The sequence below is a fragment of the Thalassophryne amazonica genome, chromosome 18 (genome assembly GCF_902500255.1).
Source record: "Thalassophryne amazonica chromosome 18, fThaAma1.1, whole genome shotgun sequence".
NCBI classification, from domain to species: Eukaryota; Metazoa; Chordata; class Actinopteri; order Batrachoidiformes; family Batrachoididae; genus Thalassophryne; species Thalassophryne amazonica.
Genome location: NC_047120.1, coordinates 43,297,802 through 43,320,075, shown reverse-complemented (window position 1 = coordinate 43,320,075; position 22,274 = coordinate 43,297,802). Strand labels below are relative to the sequence as shown.

General features: G+C 42.7%; 1 protein-coding gene across 4 annotated transcripts in view; it reads right to left on the bottom strand.

The window, feature by feature from the left end:
* The window catches only part of srcap (Snf2-related CREBBP activator protein), an 80,578-nt gene that overhangs the window by 7,529 nt on the left and 50,775 nt on the right, over positions 1-22,274 (bottom strand). For 3 of the 4 annotated variants that reach the window (XM_034193290.1, XM_034193291.1, XM_034193293.1), the window contains 12 exons: positions 21,121-21,285; positions 20,566-20,721; positions 10,896-11,432; positions 10,570-10,748; positions 10,037-10,350; positions 9,503-9,705; positions 9,084-9,253; positions 8,465-8,661; positions 3,608-3,722; positions 3,194-3,319; positions 1,935-2,111; positions 116-199 (listed from right to left, as the gene is read on the bottom strand). In XM_034193290.1, the coding sequence (XP_034049181.1) occupies positions 116-199; positions 1,935-2,111; positions 3,194-3,319; positions 3,608-3,722; positions 8,465-8,661; positions 9,084-9,253; positions 9,503-9,705; positions 10,037-10,350; positions 10,570-10,748; positions 10,896-11,432; positions 20,566-20,721; positions 21,121-21,285 (2,423 nt within the window). The remainder of the gene's footprint in view (positions 1-115; positions 200-1,934; positions 2,112-3,193; positions 3,320-3,607; positions 3,723-8,464; positions 8,662-9,083; positions 9,254-9,502; positions 9,706-10,036; positions 10,351-10,569; positions 10,749-10,895; positions 11,433-20,565; positions 20,722-21,120; positions 21,286-22,274) is intronic. The other variant, XM_034193292.1, reaches the window with a different exon arrangement.

Genomic DNA, 22,274 nt, shown 5'->3' with positions numbered 1-22,274 from the left:
ATCTTCACGTGTGTGGTCTCTCAGGCTTTGGAAACCTAAAGATAATTTTAGAATCCTGCCTTGTGAACCAGGCCTAAAGAAGTAAAAACTGAGCAAAGACCATATATGACATTACCTCAGCTTGCTTCAACTCTTCTTTACAAACATCTTCCAATGAGGCTTCCAAGAAGTTCATGGCATAACGCTCAATGGGAGTGAGCTACAAGTGGGCACAGAATATGATGTGTTAATATACAGCTACAATAAGTCTGCTTACATCATTTACATGTACTTATGCTGCCTTATTTCACCCATAAAAAATACACTCCATTAGCTCGCTTGGACTGCATATTATGTTATATTATATCCATCAGTCAACAGTGACAGCTACCTTTGATACTGAAAAGAAAAAAAAAAAATTCATAGGTCTCGAAAGGCAAAGCATCAATTGAAAAAGAAAACACTGGTATTGAAACACATGTACCGAGGAGTAACATTACATGATTCCGTGACAAATATTATATGAAATGACATGTTGTGGCAACTGCGACGGTTTTGGCCGAGTCAGATTCTATTACATTTTCTGTGGAAGGATCTACAAGACTTGGCTACTTACTTACCTTGACTTAAATAATGTGTGCTTCAGATCATTTAGTTTTAATAATTTTACACACACACGTATCTTAAATTTTTTTGACACTAAAAATTTGACATGCTTTGCAATCACAAGCTATATCTTTAGAAATGTTTGTCGTTTCTTGTTGAGTTTTTTTAAAAACACATTTTCAATGTCGTGTTTTCAGTTTTAATTCTGTTACTCTTTTAGGATGAAGAGGAGAGATTGAGGGGCAGGGTTACTGCAGCTTTAGGGGCAGGGCTGAGGAGCTCGATTTGAATATTAAGAGCAAAATGCCAATAATGTCACTCTTTCTGACCTGCCGGCCACACAAGCCTCTACCTGCATGAAAGAAATATAACAACTCCCATCCTTCTAACTCCACCCACTGTTATGCCCGGGCAGGTCTCACACACTGGGGGCAGGTCGAAAGGTGAATGTACCTTACAGTCATTTTGTGCTGCAGAAACTCCTCAAATCACATAAAAAAGGCCTCTGGGAAGACTGAGATAAGCACCACATCTCAGCTGTTCTCAACAACATACACAGAAACACTGACTGTGAAATAAAAACACATTATCCTTTTTGTATGTTCCAGAGAGAATTAAATGGTTTAACAGTCAATGATAAAAGAAGAAATGTTGAAGTCTTTTGAACATACTCATTCAGTAAACTGTCTGCAAACTTGTATTGTAACAGAGATTCGGAACAAAAGAAATGAAAAGACACCTATTAATTATCATAACAACAATAATAATGAATTGAGAACTAATGCAGTATTAACTGAATGATTTTCTACCTTGCCTTCTATCAACAAGAACGACTTCTCTCATATTAAGCAAATTAAGAGATTTTCTCTCAAGCCTTCCCTTTCACACCAAAAACAGTGACAAAGAAAGTGAAACTGAAAGCAGTTAAAGTGCAAAAATAAAGTCATCATAAAAAGCAAGTGGAAAATAAAACATTGTCTAATAAAAAAGACATTGAGAAAAATTCAGATTCAGATTCCAAAACCACATTTAAAATGTTTGTGAAGACTGTGATCGTAAAACATATCATATAACTTGTATATTTCAAGATGTGCTTTTTTCCAGTGCATGTTTTCAGTCCCAGTACTGTTTTTTTTTTCTTTCCAGAACCAACAACTCAATGCATGTGTTTCAAAACCAATGTTTTCTTTTTCAGTCAAGACTTTGTCTTTCAACACCAAATTTTATTTTCACTATTCAAGTTTATATATATATATATATATATATATATATATATATATATATATATATATATATATATATATATATATATATATATATATATATCTTTAAAATGCATCTTTAGTCACCTGCTCCACAAGAGCAGCTATTTCCTGCTCAGCCTTTGACAGCTCCTCCACTTCCTCCTGTTCCCCGCCATCATCCAAAGGTTCGTTCTCATTGAACTCCGCCAGTTCTGCCACCTGCTCTGCCTTAGCTTGAGAGGCTGCGACTATATCCTCCTCATCCTCTGCACGACACAGTGCCTGTGAAGATTGTTTTGAAAATTATGACAATATCTATAGACAACAATTTCATAGTTTTGTGTGATCACTATAAACCTCAAGTAATATTGTACATTAATTTAAAAATGGTTTTGGAATATCAAATAAATATACAATAAATAAATGAAATGTTTCTAGGCTGAGTAAAAGTCTACATATGCACCCTGCAAAAGGCAGTGAAGTGAATGAATATATAAATTACTCCATTCCCTCCACACTGTGAAGACAATAACTCAAAAACAATACATGCTACCATCGTGTAGGCCTACAAAGTAAAAAAGGCATATAATGGAGAAAAATAGATTAAAATTGGTAAACTTCAATGTACCACATCAACAGAAAACTAAGTTTGTGTTGGTGGCAGTAATGCACCAACAAGCTGGATGCCAAGCACCAAAACAAGAAAGTCTAAATGTGAGAGATGTTCTGCGTCTTTCAAGAATGAGTAAATTTGAGAAGTCATGCTCCCAAACTGAAAGAGTACATTCTGGAAAATAAGAGGGAATCTGATGATTGGTCATACTACTTGGTACAACACTTGTTTGGACTGTGTGAGACAACAAGAACAGCAGCAGCAGATCAGCAAGCCAACTCTACAGTAAAGCGATTATCTTTAACAAATGTTTTTACAAAAGAGCGCTTGAACATTTCATTACCTCTTCTCTAATCATCTGTTCAGTGGTGACAAGTTTACTTGTATTTTGCACCTAGTAAAATAACATTAATTAGATATTAGCTTCTGCTAGCTAACACAGTGTTTCTGCTATAAATGAGCCAAATTTTCAAAAGTTTAATTACATTGCATGTTTACCTCACCTACCAACATCTATTCAGCAGTAACACGAAGCAGTTTACTCATCTTTTGTTTCCCATACAATTACATTTATTAGCTCATTAGCTTCTGCTTACTATGCTGTGTTTGGGTTTTAAATAATTAATGCACCAATTGCACTAATATGCTTTTTCCTCTTCATGGCAAATTTGGGACAGATATGACTAATACTCAGGTGCGATTTATAGTTTGGAAAATATGTTATAAGCATTTAGCATGCAATGTGTATAACCTGCTCTAAAATCGTTGCGCTCTGTTTGTTGACAGCCTCATCATCCTCAGACTGGGGCAGAGAAAGCTCCACTGCCACCTCTCTCTTCTCCCCATCGTTCACATCAAACAGCTCTCGGATGGTTTGCTGAGGAACAGAATTAAAATGAGATGCATCCACACAGGAGAAAAGCATGCTCGACTTAATGAAACACAAAAACTGGTGATATGGCTCAATAACATCAATGATTTATTTTGGAATGCATTACTCAGAGCATGTTGCGATGTCTGCATAGCTCAGATAAACAAAAAGCATTAATGTGAGCTAAAGTAGGAGAGATTTTACTTATGGGAATACAAACAGCTTGCATTTTGAGTTTTTATTGTGGATTAAATTAATTGGGGTGGGAAATATATTCTTTCTTTAAACTCCTACCTCTTTGAAGAAGGCAGTGGTGAAGTTTCCTCCTTCAATAGCCATGTCTCCCAGCATCCTCTTCTGGTTGGCTTTCTTCAGAATGTTCTCCTCGACTGTACGCTCACTGATCAGCCTGAAGAGTAGCAATAAGTACATATGTAGTTCAAGTCACTTTCTTGTTCAGGTGTAGTGAAGCAAATATGACTTGGAAAAAAAAAAAAAAAAACCTCATCACACATATATACAATCTCTGGAAGAAAAATAATTATGGAATCATGAGCACAATCTACCTATTTTATTTTATTTATTATTTACTTTGAAATAAAGTAAATCAGATATGACAAAACAATACTTCTCAAAATAATCTCAAATCCCAAAATAAATACAATTATATGAACGTCCTATTGCTTTCCAGAGCAATTAAAAGGGGGGAAAAAAATTATGGAATCACTTAATATTAAAGTATTACAGATAAAATACAGTGCATCCGGAAAGCATTCACAACACTTCATTTTTGAAGTGCTGAAATTCATTTTTTTCCCCTCAAAATTCTACTCACCCCATATTGACAACATGAAACAAGTTTTTTTTTGTTGTTTTTAAAATTTATTAAAAATAAAAAACATAAGAAGTCAGATGTACATAAGTATTCGCACCCTTTGCTCAATACTTTGTTGATGCACCTTTGGCAGCAATTACAGCCTCAAGTCTTCTTAAATATGATGCTACAAGTTTGGCACACCTTTTTGCCCATTCCTCTTTGCAGCACCTGCTCCCCATCTAACCTCATCAGGTTGGATGGGTAGCATCGGTGCACAGCCATTTTCAGATCTCTCCAAAGATGTTCAATTGAATTCAGGTCTGGGCTCTGGCTGGGCCACTCAAGGACATTCACAGAGTTGTCCTGAAGCCACTCTTTTAATATCTTGGCTGTGTGCTTAGAATAGAATAGAATAGAATAGAATAGAATAGATTAATTCTTTATTGTCCACCGATGTGGAAAATTGTCTTTGGCTCACCAGCACAAAAAAGACAAAAAAAAAACAGTCATAAAACATTCATACAAACACACGAATAAAACAAAAATAAGATACATAAAATACGTGGAAGTAAAAGAAGAAATAGAATAAGACCTAGTAAGATAAATAAAACGTACAGTAAGATCTAATAAAATCAAATAAAACAGAAGTAAAGCAGTTCAGGTTTAATTTGTGGAGTGGTCACTTTTTTGAGTTCATTATGGTGACGGCATTTGGTATAAAAGATTTTTTGAAAGAACCTTTGGCCAGAGGAGCTCTGTAGCGCCTCCCAGACTTCAAGAGCTCAAACTGACAGGACAGAGGATGAGAGCTGTCTGCCAGGACTCTCTCAGCTTTCCTCCTCATCCTGTCAGTGTAAATGTGGGCCACAGTCTTCTGGGGTTTTCCCACAATTTTCCCCGCCATTTTTACAATTCTATTTAATTTGTCCTTAGATTTACAACTCAAGTGACCAAACCAAACACAAAGATGAAATGTTAAAATACTCTCAATATGTGCAGAATACACAAGCTCTAAAATCTGCGGATTAACACCAAGACAACTCAATCTTCTGAGAAGACTGAGTCGCTGTGAACATTTCTTAAAGATAAAATCAGTGTTTTCAAAGAAGCTCAAGTGACTATCAAGAACTGTACCAAGATATTTAAAAGTTTCAACCGTTTCAACAAGCTGGCCATCGAGTGAAACTGGCTGCATGGTCAGTTCTTGCTTTGTGTGAAAAACAAGCTCCTTTGTCTTAGACACATTGATTTCCAGCTGGCTGTCGAGACACCAAGCTTCAAGAGCCTTAATGTGAGCGAGATAGGAGGTCACACTTCTGTAGCAGGCTGACTAGGGCCATGTCATCCACGTATTTAATCAGTTTAAAGTTTGTGTCAACTGCAAATTCGTTTGTAAAAAGAGAGAAGAGCAGAGGTGAAAGAACGCTACCCTGTGGGCAGCCAGTGCTTATGATGAGCTCTCCTGACAGAATGTTGTTAGCACAAACTCTTTGAGGGCAACAAGACAGAAAGTCTCTGATCCAGAGCATCAGGCCCTTTTCAACATTTAAATCAGCCAGCCTTTTCAGAAGAATATGTAATTTCATAGAATTAAAAGCTGCACTGAAGTCTACAAACAAAACCTGAGCATATGCTTTAGCAAGTGAAAGCTGCTTTGAGATCATGTCCAGCAAGATCAATCCGGCATCATCAGTACCTCTGTCCCTCTTATAGGCAAACTGCAGAGGGTCTAGTTCACTGACCACTGTGGTGGTCAGGACGTCAACTAAAACTCTTTCCATAGTTTTACATAATATGGAGGTTATGGCAATGGGCCGAAAATCTTCAAGTTTGCTTGCCCCTGGCTTTTTTGGTATAGGCCTTATTATGGAGAATTTCCAAGATTTGGGCACTCCTGTGACAAGAAGGGAATTAAACAATCTGGAAAAGACTCCTTTTAATTGAGGAGCACAGTCTTTGAGTAGACAGGCTTTCAGGCCATCTGGGCCAGTGGCCTTGTTTGGCTTCAGTTTAGAAAGACTTTTAGCCATGTCATGCTCAATGATAGCTGTGGGAGCTCCTGCTGGAAGATTTTTACAGATCTCATCACATTCCTGTTTATCACCCACTTTATCAAATCTACAGAAGAAACGGTTTAACTCATCAACAAAACATTGATTAATGGTTGTAAGAGCATCACATTTCTTACTGGATTTGCCCATCAGTGTATTTAGACCTTCCCAGGCTTGTTTTATATTGCCACTGAAAAATTTACTGTCTACTTTATTCTTGTACTCAATTTTTGCTTTAAATATATTCCCTCTCAGCTGTCTCCTTTTTTCCTGCATTAATTGCACATTACCAGAGCAGAAGGCTGCCTTCTTTTCATTAAGACAGATTTTCAATTGTTTGGACACCCAGGGTTTGTTATTTGGGAATATTTTAAGAGTTTTAGTCTCTGACACATTATCCTCACAGAACTTAATATAAGATGTGATGGTGTCAGTGAGTTCGTCTCCATCCAGACAGGATTCAAAGAAAATGTCCCAGTTTGTTTAATCAAAACAGTCTCTGAGTTGCTCTTTGCTTTCCTCGGACCACACCTGTACCTGCTTATTAACTGTTTTAATTCTTTTGACCACAGCTTTGTATTTAGGCAAAAGATGAATCACATTGTGGTCAGATTTTCCAAGAGGCGGTCTGCATTCCACTTTATAAGCCTCTGGGATGTTCCATAGCAACGGTCAAGCGTGCGATGCAGACGTGTAGGACAGTCTACATATTGCTGTAGAGTGGGCAGGTGGTCAGACAGACTGCAGGAGTTAAAGTCACCCAGAATGAAAACGGGCTGGTCAGCAGAGCGGGTGAGTGCATTATTATAGCTCTCTGCTATTCTCTCTCCTGCTGCGTCGTCATCTGGACCGGGCACGTATACGAGAATGACAGTGATCTGTCTGAACTCCCGCGGAAGATAAAAGGGTCTAAAAGATACAGTCAGTATCTCATAGTCAGGTGTGCATACTTGCTCTCATATGCTGTATTGAGTGGCCCAGCTGTTATCCACAAACAAACACAGACCCCCTCCGATGGATTTGTGCGCAGTGCGCGCGTCCCTGTCCGCTCTGACAGGGGTATAGTCTGACAGGCTCGGTGTATCGTGATGATCTTTAAGCCATGTTTCCGTCAAACACACAAGATTACTCTGTCTAAATTCACTGTCATGCTCGGCTCTCAGCACAAGTTCATTGAGTTTATTGCTTACCGAGCGGACGTTAGACAGAGTGATGACAGGCAGCGGGAATCTGCTGCGGCGTCTCCAGAGTCGGTGCCTCACGCCTCCCCTGGAGCCACGCTTTTTCCTCTTCCCCAGACATTTAAGAGGCCGTCTGATTTCCTGACAGTCCGCAGGTAGACAAACTGAAGGAACCCCACCAGGTGAGCGAAGTGACAAAAGATGCTCTCTGGTGTAAGTAAGGAAGCTTTGCCGGCTTGTGAGGCAGCTCCCGTGCGCAAATGCTGATAGGCAGAAAATGATTCACAGCGGTGCGATTTTCATTGCGACGATAAGGTCCAAAGTGCAAAGTGCAGTGAAGTTCTGACAGGTCACATCCACATTAAACCAATGAACTGCTTAAAAAAAAATACGTTAAAACAAATTTAATAACGCTAACAGACAAATAGTGAAACAAACAGTGAGCGCAGGGTCAGCAGCAGGCCGCGCCCCCGGAAGTAGGGTCATCATCCTGCTGAAAGATGAACCGTCACCCCAGTGTGAGGTCAAGAGTGCTCTGGAGCAGGTTTTCATCCAGGACGCCTCTGTACATTTCTGCATTAATCTTTCCCTCAATCCTGACTATTCTCCCAGTTAATGCCGTCGAAAAACATCCCCACAGCATGATGCTGCCACCACCATGCTTCACTGTAGGGAAGGTGCCTGGTTTCCTCCAAATATGACACCTGGCATTCACAGAGTTCAATCTTTGTCTCTGGCAAACTTTAGGTGGGCTGCCATGTACCTTTTACTACAGAGTGGCTGCCTTTTGGCCACTGTACCATACAGGCCTGATTGGTTTGTTATCCAGAGGTCTGTTGCTGTGGCTACTGCTACCTATTGCTTGTGCCGTGTTCCCGATTATGAACAAAAGTCAGAATTCTCAGGCATATGTTGATGTTTTTCCCCTGCCACTGTGACACGTTAATTCAACTGACTATGGTCTGCCTGATTTCAAAACAGGCAGCAAAATACAAATGAAACACAAAAACATTCCACTCTTTTCTCACATTCATTTTTTTTTCTTTTTTAAGAGTCAACTGGCACCCTGACTTTTGTTGTCATTGTAATGGAGTGTTGTCACCTGTAGATGTGAACGTCACGTGTTTGGCCGATGCGGTGACATCGGTCTTGTGCCTGGGCATCCATGGTAGGGTTCCAGTCACTATCGTAGAACACCACAGTGTCCGCCCCTGTTAAGTTCACCCCAACACCTCCACTGCGAGTTGACAAAATAAAGCAGAAGATGCGCCGATCTGCATTGAAGCGCTCCATTAGGGCCTGAAGAAAATGCACAACAATTGTACATCAGAAACAGGACTCCCCCCCTAACATTTTAACATGGTAAAAGCAAAAATAAAACAAATCAGTCAACTACCTTCTGAAATAACAGTGTCACGTCATTTTCATAATTTCTGTATTTAATATATATATAGACACACACACACACACACACACACACACACACACACACACACACACACACACACACACACACACACACACACACACACACACACACACACACACACACACACACACACACACACACACACAGAGAATGTCATGTAATGATTGTGTATGTGCACTGTGCAAACTGTAACAGATATTAAGACAAAGTCAGAGTGATAATATTAAAGGAAGTCATCCTGCAAAGCGTATCACAAAACTGTTGGGCATAACATAATGTAGTCAAGACCAACCTGTCTCTGCTCCACACGTGTACTGCCATCCAGGCGGAGGTAGATGTGTCCATGATAGTTGAGGAACTGCTCCAGCACATCAAGCATACGTGTCATCTGAGTAAAGATTAATACTCGATGGCCTCCCGTCTTCAGCTGCCGCAGCAAAGTGTGTAGTGTCTGCAGCTTACCTAAAAAATGAGACATAAACATGGATTAACAAGCAAATAATTTTATACCATCAATGCTGTCTTATGCATGACAAGCAGATGTGGCAATTATTTAGATATGGCTTAGCATGTGTCCAAGTGCTTTGATTTTGTGGTGACACATTTCATGAGACTAGTGCACAGCAACTTTATTCTAAAATCAGTTTCTACAGTCGGTAAAGCATCACGTTATATGAGGATTCTTGGCTTTAAATCATCTTGACTACTTACCACAGTCATACTGTATAAGCCTCAGGTCTGGGAACTGTGTCCTCATGTTGGACTGAATACGGTGGAGACTGCAAGTGAGTGGAGCAACTTGAGCTGACAGTGTAGAAGAGAAGACTTCTTGCTTATGGCTTAAAGATGGAGGAGGATGGCAGCAGTGCATGGAGATCAGTGGCGCCTCCACTGGCGGAATCACAAATGTAAACCTGAAATAGGCACAAGAAAGTGTTAAATTAACCTAATCATAAGGTACAGATCCACTTGGCATGTGCTTTAGGCATGGGGCAAGCGGTCTTGTCCAAATATGGAGTTGAACACTAAAAAAACAGATGGTGTAACAACATGCAGCAATGTACCAAGAGACAACGAGCAGTTACTGATTCTTGTCACTACAGTACTTTTTTTTTTACAGCTGTGCCAAATATCTCATATGTACTGTATAAAAGGATCAATCCAACTCTAATTGTTTTGTATCTTGTTAAGTATAATGTAATAAAGCTAATCACCTCTTTACTTCTAAATCAATAAATTACTCACCTGTCTATTATGTCATTGAGCAGCGTCAGCCGTGCCTCAATGCTGTGAATGGCTTCTTTCACAAAGTGACTCTGAAGCCAGGAGTGGTCTGTGTTTTGCAACTGTGCAAACAGGCAGCTGCTGTGGCCCGACCGGCCCCACTCGCTCACTGATCTCAGTGGGGCTGGTGAGGGGTCAGGACCAGGGAGAAAAGTGAGGAAGTCCAACACTTCTTGCCCATACACAGGCTTTGCTTTACAACGGAGCTCATTGATTCGAAAAATTAAATCCAGCCGACTGTCACTTTGCTGCTTAAGACTATCCGCAAGCCAAGACTGTGGAGGGAGGGAGGGAGAGAGAACATTTGTCAGGTAAAGGGCGACCAGTAAACAAACTAGGCAAACAAGAAACAATCATGCTTTTGACACTTTACATTACAGATCTTGCAAACAGTGCAATGCTTCGTGAAAAGAGGAAAAAAAAAAACTTAAGCACTGACAACTGTAATTACTTTCTTGATCATTTTACCACTGCCAAAAAGACAAGGATCATACCATGTAGAAAGGAGTGCGAGGAGGAGGACGAGGCAGTTTCTTGGGTTCAGGGGAGACTTTTGCACCTGTACAGGATTTAGACTTTGGAGGCAGTGCTGTTTGATTCCCACTGCTCTTGTCACGTGTTACTGGTGAAGACGTGGCTCCAGATGATGAGGTCACCTGAGGTGGAGTTGAGACTATAGGAGAAAAAGTTTATTGTAAATAAAGTTGTGAAGCTCCAGCAGCTAAGAATTTGCATTGTAGTATAATTTAACCGTTTTTATAGTCCTCAGAAAGCCTTATGAATTCCAGCTCAGAGAATACAAGCCTGCGATGTCTCTCACCTGGCTGCTTTGCACTTGATGGAGGCTGCACTACTTTCAGGATGGGGCGAGGAGGTTGTGACTGGTTTGGGGTTGCACTAGCATTTCTGGGAGGAGCTAGGGTGTAGTGGGCAGTAGCAGGAGCAGGTGCGCGCTGCTGGGCACCAGCGGGAACTGGCGCACGCTGTTGGGCACTGGCGGGAACCAGCGGGCACTGTGGGGTGCCGGCGGGAAGAGGCACGTGCTGTGGGGTGCTGGCGGGAACAAGTGCTCGCTGGTGGGCACTGGCAGGAACCAGCGCACGCTGTTGGGTGCCAGCGGGAACTGGCGGACGCTGCTGAGCACTAGCGGGAGCAGGCGCACGCTGTGAAACCTGCAGTTGAGCGATGTTTCTAACTGCAGGTGTATTGACTTGGTGGTGTACAGAAGGGGATGTCTGTGTAATGATACGAGGGGAAGGTGCCACTGCCAGCGTAGGAATAGGTCCGCCCTCCTTGCCTGCTGGCTGATGTACAACAATCTTCACAACTCCAGGGCTGCTGACCATGGTAGAGGGCACTGTGGAACAATAAAATATACATATATCTGAGAAACAACACTGTTTCAACAGTTTGAATGAGAGCTTGACAATTTTAGAAGACCTAAATTAAACTGGAGTTCACAGGATCCTTGTTAACATTACACACAGAAGTGAACATACACCTCTGTAAAACGGGGAGGGTGGGGTGGGGTGGTGGTATGTGTGTTCCTCAAGTTTGGGTCCTCTACCACTGACCTGGGAGTGTGAGAGTTTGGCACAGTATTTTAGCTGTTCCTATGACTGCACTCTTCCAGACAGAGACCTCTGATGTTGTGCCTGGAATTTGCTGGAGCCACTCTTCCAATTTAGGGGTTACACTAAATTGGGATTACACCACTTGGGACTTTACCTTCCACATCTGCTCCAGCTGCTCCTTCAGCCCTTGGTACTTTTCTATTTTCTCGTGCTCCTTCTTTCTGATGTTGCCATCAGATGGGATTGCTACATCAATCACAACTGCGGTTTTCTTTCCCTGTCAACCACCACTATGTCTGGTTTGTTGACCAGCAGCTGCTTGTCTGTCTGGAATTTGAAGTCCCACAGGACCTTAGCCCCGTTGTTGTCAGCCACCTTTGGTGGCATCTCCCATCGGAACTTGGGGACTTGTAATCTGTATGTGGCACAGATGTTCCTGTGACACTTGGTTGTGCATCTCAGTGTGTGCTGTTGGGCACTGGCATCAGCTTGCATCCTGCTACTATGTGCTGAACGGTCTCTGGGGCACATTTGCACAGCCTGCAACTTGGGTCTTGTCAGCTATGGTATACTCCTGCCTCTGTGGATCTGGTGCTCGGGACTTGTTCTTGTGCTGCCATGACCAGAGCCTCTGTGCTGTCCTTTAGGCTGGCCTTTTCTAGCTACTGGTAGGTCTTCTTGATGTCAGCCACTTCCTCTATCTGTTGATGGTACATCCCATGGAGGAGCTTGGTCTTCCACGATATCTCCTCCTCCTGTTCCTTATCACTGTCTGTCTTCAGCTGCCTGAGGCATTCTTGTAGCAGCTGATCTCAGGGGGCCATCTTTCTGATGTATTCATGGATATACCTCATCTCATCCTGGATTGTGGCTCTGACACTCACTAATCCTCACCATCCCTCCTTCCGTTGCTCATAGAGGTTCAGAGTACTTGACTTTGGGTGGAAACTTCCATGCATTGTGAGGAGTTTTCATGTCTTAACATCACTGGCATCTATCGCCCCCTGTGGCCAACGTATTAGCCCAGCTGGGTATCTGATGACTGGTAGGATATCTGTATTGGTGGCTTGTATCTTATTCCTACCATTGAGCTGGTTTCTCAGCACATCTTACCTTTTGGAGGTATTTGGGTGTAGCTGACCTTCCTGCATCTTCATGGATCTCACTGGCTTGTAGGATTCACAGGTACTGTCCTGTCCCCTATCCACCTTTCTGGCAACTCCACCCCTCCTCAGTCCGGATCACCTTCCCTCTCTTTGGCACCATTCAGCCACACTTATCCAATCTGAATGACATCCTGATATCCTCACTGTAGATCCTGGTGAGGTGGATCATTGAGTCAACATCATCCATTCACAGGAGGTGGCTGATGGTTACTCCATTCCTAAATCAATATCCAAGCCGGTCTTTGTGATGAGTTGGCTGAGGCCTATGCAGAACAGCAATGAGGACAGTGCATCACCTTTGTATATTCAGCACAGATCTGGCAACTTGCTTCAGACGGACTGCGTGCTGAATGGCGCTCTTCTAATCACTGTATTCGTTTCTTCTATATTCAGCACTTGATGGTGACTTGTGCGATTGCCTTGGAGTTGGCCTCCAGTGATGTCTTCCACAGTCCCACTGAGTTCCTGATGAAGGTTATCAGTGCATTTTTAGCCTTGTATAGTGCTGAGCACTCCAGTATCCATGTATGAGGCACTGAGTCAAAGGCCTTCCTGTAGTCAATCCAGGCTGTGCTCAGGTTGATCTGCTTGGTCTTCGAGTCCTGGTGTACTGCTTGATCAACCAACAGCTGGTGCTTCGACCCTCTGGTATGGTTTCCAATGCCCTTCTAAGCTGTGCTCATGTGTCGACTTGTGCCTATTCAACTTGGTTGCTAGGATGCTAGGATGACAGGAGCTTCCATGTTGTGGAGAGGCAGGTAATTGGCTGATAGTTGAGGGTGTCATACCCTTGTGGGGGTCCTTCATGATCATGATTGTCCTGCCCGTGTTAGCCAGTCTGGGTGAGTACCTGCTGTTAGTTACCCACTCATTTGTACTGCCAGGCGCACATGGAGCACTGTTAGCTTCTTCAGCCAGTAGGTGTGGCTATCAGGCCCTGATGCTGTCCAGCTCTTCATCCCTGAGACTCGTTGCTGGATGTCTGCCTTTGTGATGTTGACTGGTTCTTGTTCTGGGAGGTGGCTGTGGTGTCAGCTTAAGGTCCACCAGCCATTTGGCATTGATGTTGTGTGATGCCTCTTTCTCCCAGATGTTCTTCCAGTATTGCTCAGTCCCAGTTATGGGCGGGTCTGCTCTTCTATTACTGTTTTCCCTTTCAGCTAGAAGTATACCCTGGTCAATAGAGAACAGGCTATTTATTTTCTTGGCCTCTGCTTCTCTGGTGTGTCTCTTCAGCCAATTAGCCAGAGCTGTGAGCCTTTGTTTGGAAGTTTCCAGGGCCTCAGTTATGGGCATCTTGTTATACTTCTTATCCATCCAGGACCTGTGTCTCAAGATGCACCTTTGTTAGTTGGCTAACATCCTTCTGGGGTTTTTGGATTTGGGCTCTCCCTTTGGGGGGGGGGGGGGGGGGTATTCTTGAACTTATACCCAAGTATGTGAAGGATTACTGTGGCAGTGGCATATATGAGCTCACTGGTTTCTGTAATGCTGGTAGTGGGAATGGTGAGTAGAGCTGTGTTAAGGTCTGCAAGCATCTCTCCTGTCGTCGTCAGTAAGCTGGGAGAGTAATACTCTTGGTCGTGTTGCCGTCTGCTTGAGCCTGGCCACAATCTTCATCCTCACCTCAGTAGATGCACTGGTCATAGGAAGTATTTGGGTATCATTCACTTCCTTAACACTACTCTCTCTTACCAGGCTCTGCTCCTTGCATTAGTAGCTTCCTTCTATTGACGTTATGATACTGAGGTACCAGGTGCTTCTTGGTTAGTGTGGAGGTTGGTCTTCTGTTCATCAATAGTTCCCACATGCGCTGAATGCATCCTCTCTCATTGAGTCTGCTGGCACAGTTGCAGTCCATCAGTTCCACAATATCACTTGTACATCTTGTTCCAGTAGCTCATTTCCCATCAGTATGTCCTGGTTGCTCAACAACTGACAACAACAACTTGGACGATGTTTGAGCTGGTATGACTTAATATGTATTGTTTCACCACATGAAGTGTGAAATATGTAGAGTTGGTGAGAACTGAGCGTGAACTACCAATGTTCAATAATTTGAAAAACAAAAAACAATATCAATAATAATCAGTCAATTTTAAAGGGGAAATCTGGAATTTTTCAACCTCTCAGGATTTTTCAGGGCGTGGGCGGGTTCAGCTTTTCACTTGGGAGAAAAACAATTAGAATGTAACAATATTAGAATGCTAATACAATCTACAGCTAAACATTGTAATTATATTGGGCAAGCTAATAAATAAATGGACAATTCCTACAGTTTATGTCAACAACAAAAGAACAAGCCTCTCATTGATAACCAACTTGTAATAACTTAGTGGAGAGCACCATTACCAAACGAAGAAGACTGAGGTCAATCGCTACCTATATAGTCATTTAAAAAAAAAGGTTTCTTTAGATTTACTAGAGATAGACATTCACACTTGTACCTCTATGGAGATCTTCTCCATACTACCAAAAACTTCAAACGGCATTTTCACATATTTAGTGGCAACAAGATGTGGTTTAATTAGAGGTTTTCCGCTTACCTCATAGGCTTGCACTGTACAGATGTTGAGCCCTAGACAGTGTTCATGTTCTAACTCAATACTTGCTCAATTATCATTGTTTTCCAAACAAGCTAAAAGTTTAATCTAAAAAGATCTATTAAAAACAAGAAAAAGAAAAGAAAGGTGGGGGCAAGGTGCAGCAAGGTTGAAAAATCCCAGAATTCCCCGTTTAAGCCTGGGTCCCACTGAATAATGAAGGATGAATAATGAGCCACGCAGCATGCTCTTTGCTACGAGAGGGTTTCTTCAACTATCGTGAGAGATTAGTGGCTCTGAATGGCTCTTAGAGGCATTATCTTCAGTTAACGAGGCTTCTCTCTGAGTGTGGCTCTAATTTCAAGATGTTCAAAATTTAGCAACAACAGCGTGGGGCAGTTTGTGTACAAGTTACTACTAGGCATGTGCGTGGTGTTTACGAGGTTGCTAAAAGCCCATTATCCCAGCGCCTGGTAGCTACGCAGGACCTGAGAGGCTGTTTTTGGAGCGGCTGGCTCTTGCACACACAATTCCACCTGCTCTGTACACTGGACGCTGTATATAAAATAATTATTCTGTAGCAGATTAATCATTTTCTGCCAAACTTTGACTGTTGAAAACACCTCTAATCGCTTCTGGAATCACAGAGGACTGTTTCATCTGGATGCTTTTTTCCCCTCTTTCCTGCTCCATGTGGAATGTATTTTGGAACAGCTTAAGGTAACTATTTTTTTATGTTTTTATAGCTTGATAAAACAGTTACTAGCTGTTAAGGTATGTCTATGGTTGATTTAATATCTTGTTAATGGATCACATGAGCTCCGCTGTGTGTGCGCACTGAAGCAGTAACTCATCACACTCCAAACGTGCATTTAGGCAGAATGCCAGCTCACAAAAGAGTGATTTTTCAGTCAATAATGGAAAAACACAAAGTTAAAATATGGATGACTGTGAGAAAGTAACTCAGCCACATGGGGTGTGCAGCCAGTACATTCTGAGTGCCGGTCCCAAGCCCAGATAAATGAGGAGGGTTGCGTCAGGAAGGGCATCCGGCGTATAACAAGTCAACCCAACTATGCAGACTCAGAATCGAATTCCCATACCGGATCGGTCGCAGCCCGGGTTAACAACGTCCGCCACTGGTGCTATTGCCCAACAGGGTGCCGGTGGAAATTGGGCTACTGCTGGGCGAAGACGACGACGAAGAAGAGGAGGAAAACGTTGCCATGAACAGCGGGAGAAGAAGAAAACTAGAAGGGTGGAAATGAGAGTGGGGACTTTGAATGTTGGTAGTATGACTGGTAAAGGGAGAGAGCTGGCTGATATGATGGAGAGGAGAAAGGTAGACATATTGTGTGTGCAAGAGACCAAGTGGAAGGGAAGTAAGAGCAGGAGCATCGGAGGTGGGTACAAGTTGTTGTACCATGGTGAGGACAGAAAGAGAAATGGTGTTGGGGTCATTTTAAAGGAAGAGTATGTTAAAAGTGTGTTGGAGGTTAAGCGAGTGTCTGACAGGGTGATGAGTGTGAAGTTGGAAATTGAAGGGGTGATGATGAATATCATCAGTGCATATGCCCCACAGGTAGGTTGTGAGATGAAGGAGAAAGAAGATTTCTGGAGTGTGTTAGATGAAGTGGTGGAGAGTGTGCCCAAGCATGAAAGAGTGGTGATAGGAGCAGACTTCAATGGGCATGTTGGTGAAGGGAACAGAGGTGATGAGGAAGTAATGGGTAGATATGGTATCAAGGATAGGAATGGGGAAGGACAGATGGTAGTTGATTTTGCAAAAAGGATGGAAATGGCTGTGGTGAATACCTACTTTAAGAAAAGGGAGGAGCACAGGGTAACATATAAAAGTGGAGGAAGGTGCACACAGGTGGACTACATTCTTTATAGGAGATGCAAGCTAAAAGAAATCACAGACTGTAAGGTGGTAGCAGGAGAGAGTGTCACTAGACAGCATAGGATGGTTGTTTGTAGGATGACTTTAGAGGTAAAGAAGAAGAACAGAGTGAGAGCTCAACAAAGGATCAGATGGTGGAAGCTGAAGGAGGAAGACTGTTGTGTGAAATTTAGCGAGCAGGTGAGAGAAGCACTAGTTGGAGGGGAAGCAATTTTGGACAATTGGAAGAGTACTGCAGATGTGGTGAGGGAGACAGCTAGGGCAGTACTGGGTATGACATCTGGACAGTGGAAGGAAGACAAGGAGACTTGGTGGTGGAATGAAGAGGTCCAGGAAAGCATAAGGAGAAAGAGGTTGGCGAAAAAGTTTTGGGATAGTCGGAGAGATGAAGAAAGTAGATAGGAGTACAAGGAGATGCGGCGTAAGGCGAGAAGAGAAGTGGCAAAAGCAAAGGAAAAGGCATATTGCGAGCTGTACAAGAAGTTGAATAGTAAGGAAGGAGAAAAGGACTTGTACCGATTGGCCAGACAAAGGGACAGAGCTGGAAAGGATGTGCAGCAGGTTAGGGTGGTAAAAGATGCACATGGTAATGTGCTGACAAGTGAGGAGTGTGTGCTGAGAAGGTGGAGGGAATATTTCGAAGAGTTGATGAATAAAGAAAATGAGCGAGAGAAAAGGCTGGATGATGTGGTGAGAGTAAATCAGGAAGTAAAAGAGATTAGCAAGGAAGAAGTGAGGGCTGCTATGAAGAGGATGAAGAGTGGAAAGGCAGTTGGTCCAGATGACATTCCAATGAAGGCATGGAAATGTCTAGGAGAGATGGCAGTAGAGTTTTCTAACCAGATTGTTTAATAAAATCTTGGAAAGTGAGAGGATGCCTGAGGAGTGGAGACGAAGTGTGCTGGTTCCTATTTTCAAGAACAAGGGTGATGTGCAGAGCTGCAGTAACTACAGAGGCATAAAGCTGATCAACCACAGCATGAAGTTATGGGAAAGAGTAGTAGAAGCTAGGCTTAGAAAACAGGTGAAGATCTGTGAGCAGCAATATGGTTTCATGCCGAGAAAGAGCACTACAGATGCAATGTTTGCTCTGAGAATACTGTTGGAAAAGTACAGAGAAGGACAGAAAGAGTTACATTGTGTGTTTGTGGACTTAGAAAAAGCTTATGATAGGGTGCCAAGAGAAGAGTTGTGGCATTGTATGAGGAAGTCTGGAGTGGCAGAGAAGTATGTTAGGGTAGTACAGGACATGTACAAGAATAGTGTGACAGCGGTGAGATGCGCAGTCGGAATGACAGACTCATTCAAGGTGGAGGTGGGATTACACCAAGGATCAGCTCTGAGTACTTTCTTGTTTGCAGTGGTGATGGACAGGTTGACAGATGAGATCAGACAGGAGTCCCCATGGACTATGATGTTTGCAGATGACATTGTGATCTGTAGTGAGAGTAGAGAGCAAGTTGAGTCTAGTCTGGAGAAGTGGAGATATGCTTTGGAGAGAAGGGGAATGAAAGTCAGTAGAAGCAAGACTGAGTACATGTGTGTGAACGAGCGGGAGCCCAGTGGAATAGTGCAGTTACAAGAAGTAGAAGTGGTGAAAGTAGATGAGTTTAAATATTTGGGGTCAACTGTTCAAAGTAATGGAGAGTGTGGTAGAGAGGTGAAGAAGAGAGTGCAGGCAGGGTGGAGTGGGTGGAGAAAGGTGGCAGGAGTGATTTGTGACCGAAGAATATCAGTAAGAGTGAAGGGGAAAGTTTACAAAACAGTAGTGAGACCAACTATGTTGTATGGTTTATAGACAGTGGCACTAACAAAAAGACAGTAGGCAGAGCTGGAGGTGGCAGAGCTGAAGATGTTGAGATTCTCTTTGGGAGTGACAAGAATGGACAAGATTAGTAATGAACATATTCAGAGGGACAGCTCAGGTGGGACGGTTTGGAGACAAAGTCAGAGAGGCGAGATTGAGATGGTTTGGACATGTGCAGAGGAGGGACCCAGGGTATATAGGGAGAAGGATGCTGAGGATGGAGCCACCAGGCAGGAGGAGAAGAGGGAGACCAAAGAGGAGGTTCATGGATGTGCTGAGAGAGGACATGCAGGTGGTTGGTGTGACAGAGGAAGATACAGAGGACAGGGTGAGATGGAAACGATTGATCTGCTGTGGCGACCCCTAACGGGAACAGCCGAAAGACAAAGAAGAAGACTGTGAGAAAGTGGCAGTGTGTTTAAAGCCGCGGAAGTAATAACTCCTGTGAAGCCGCTAAAAGCAGCACAGAGCTGTGCAGCAACACGGAAGGAGAGCGCGCAAAAGACCAATTTTGAAGACATAACATAAAGTTAAAAGTTTATCACGGTGACTTGTAAGCTGCGAAAAAATAAAGATTTTTTTTTTTTTTTAAAGTGATCCACGAGTTGTGGCAGCAGGTGTATATAATTAAAGCGGCCACCTCATTTTGTATGGAGAACGGCAGCGCGCGCACAAAAGAGCGATTTTTGCAGAAATAAATGGTCAAACACAAAGTTAAAAGTGGGATTACGGTGTGAAAATAACTGTGTTTAAAGCCAGAGAAAAAATAAAGCCAGCAAGCCATGGATGGAAAGGAAGCCAGTGAGAACGAGCACATAGGCAGTTGTCCAGGAATGGAGAACAGCAGCACGCATGCAAAAGAGCGATTTTGCAGAAATAAACGGACAAATACAAAGTTAAAAGTGGGAACATGGTGTGAAAATGACTATATTTAAAGCCAGGGAAAAAATAAAGCCAGTAAACCGCAGAGCCAGTGAGGAGGCTGTCCAGGAACCCTTAGTTCGGTTCTAGCTGGTCTGGTGCAATACAGGTGGACAGCAACCTGCCGCACAGGGCACAACCATGGGTCTGTACTGGAGCGTCTATTTTTGGACTGCATGTAAAAAAATGTGACTTCTTTAAATGCTGCTGTGAACTGAAAACCCACACTTTAAAGGGACCAGGTGTGGGAGGGCTGGAGGTTTGGACCAAGCCCACACCTAAACATGTGTCAACATCGCGTTATCATGGCGCTATCACGTCACTATGTGGCTTAGCGTGGCTGATGTGAACCATTCGTGGCTCTAATGACAGGTCGGTCGTGGCTCACTAGAGGCACATGTGGGGTACAGAGAGGCACATAGAGGCACCTTAGTAGCAGATACGTTATAGAAGAAAATGTGGGTCATTCTTCGAATAATTGCTGACACACCCATATGTGGCTCATTATTCATGGCTTATTATTCGGTGGGACCCAGGCTTTAGGCAACAATGCCTTAAGAGAGCCAGAAAGGAAACCTTGTGTGGATGTGCTTTGCGGCAGCCGATTTCCAGTGGTAGTAGCAGAGGTGGTGTTAGCAGGGTGTGTGTTGACTGCACTGTGGACAGCCACCTGAGCAGGGTGTCTGATGAGGTGGTGCTGCACCCCAGTGGACACAAGATGCATCATATTACCTGCAGGGGAGGAGCAAATCAAACAGGAAATAAGACAGCAGCCTTCAAATTTCTCAAGTACCCACAATATCATACAACATGCATATCTGATATTGTGTCAAACTTCTGTTTAATTTCACACAAACACACGAAACATTTTTGCAATTTGACAAGCAACGGTTTCTGAATACAGTACCTTTTTTGATCAACTCCACAACTTTTTGTCAATTTAAAATAAATATTTCAACATAGTTACACAACTACAGCTACAGGAATGTACGGGAAAGTCTGAATTATGACATACTGTAAAATCAGCTTTCCGTGGATTGTATGTAATGGTGCTTGAAAACTAGTGTAACATGAAACAAAAAAACACACTTATTTTAGCCAATAAAAGACATGTAAATCTGTAACACCAACCTTGAACTTGACGTGGAGCAGCTGCTGGGACTTGGTGGATCTGGGCTCCAGACAGCGTCAGCTTGTTGCCCTGTAGCTGGAAGGTGACTGGTTTACTGCCCTGACACGATGACACTGGTCGTCCTGCTAAGGAGGCAAGCTGGGCTATGCTCACTACCTCACCAGCTTAGGAAGGCACACATACAGAACACGTAGGTTAGAAATATCTGATTCCAAGTAGGGTTGGGTAATAGTTAACTGAAAATTGTTTCTATTTTAAAAGAAAGCAGGTTATTTTGTGTTGGCTTCCTCACTTGTGGTTGCTGATAGGAGGTGTAATCAGGTGACTGAGTGCTAATGCTGCTAAAGTTAGATATTTAGCAGCAGTACAAAGAAAACAAATGTTTGCTTTTCTGCATTTCGTCTGCTTTTCAAACTACATTTAGAACTTTATAATGGCGGTGGTTCATCTCTGCTTCCAAAACCTCAATGTTGTGATACTTTGCTTTAGCTCAGCTATTTTCATTGTGAAGTCACGTCCACATCAGCCATCATTGTAGGGAAACACTTCAAAAACAAATGTGGCACTGTACGGAAAAAAGGCATTCATTAGCCTTTTTTCAACAACATACCAACACTGATTGGGTCAAATGATAATGGCGTCACTTAAGACCAGATCTGTTATGTCATTGGCTGATTGATGCTCCAATATCAAGGACATGACAGGCTGTTTATGAGTGAGGGTGGGAGCGGCTTGGAGGCTTGCTGATGCAATCAAATTTGCATATTCCTGCTGCGTTTCTCTTGGTGCAATTTAAAGCAGTTCATTGAAACCACGTAATTTTCTATCACATAGTTTTCTTCTTGACATTGTCCAAACTACTGTTTCATACTACACATTCAGTCATGTTGAATGAAAATACAGTCTTTAGGAGAAGTCTGAAGGAGCATCAAGAATAAGGACCAATGTGTTGTGGTGGTATACATGTGTGGAATTGCTCCTAGTTTGCTGAAATAACCATTTAAACAAATAAACTGGAAAAAAGGGACATATAAATTCAAGCAAGGGTTGAGGATATAGAATCACATGCACAATTTTAGTCTATTCAAGCATTGTGATTTTAGGCTATAGATATGACACATGAAACTCAGTTGGCATGGACCAGCAATGCTGA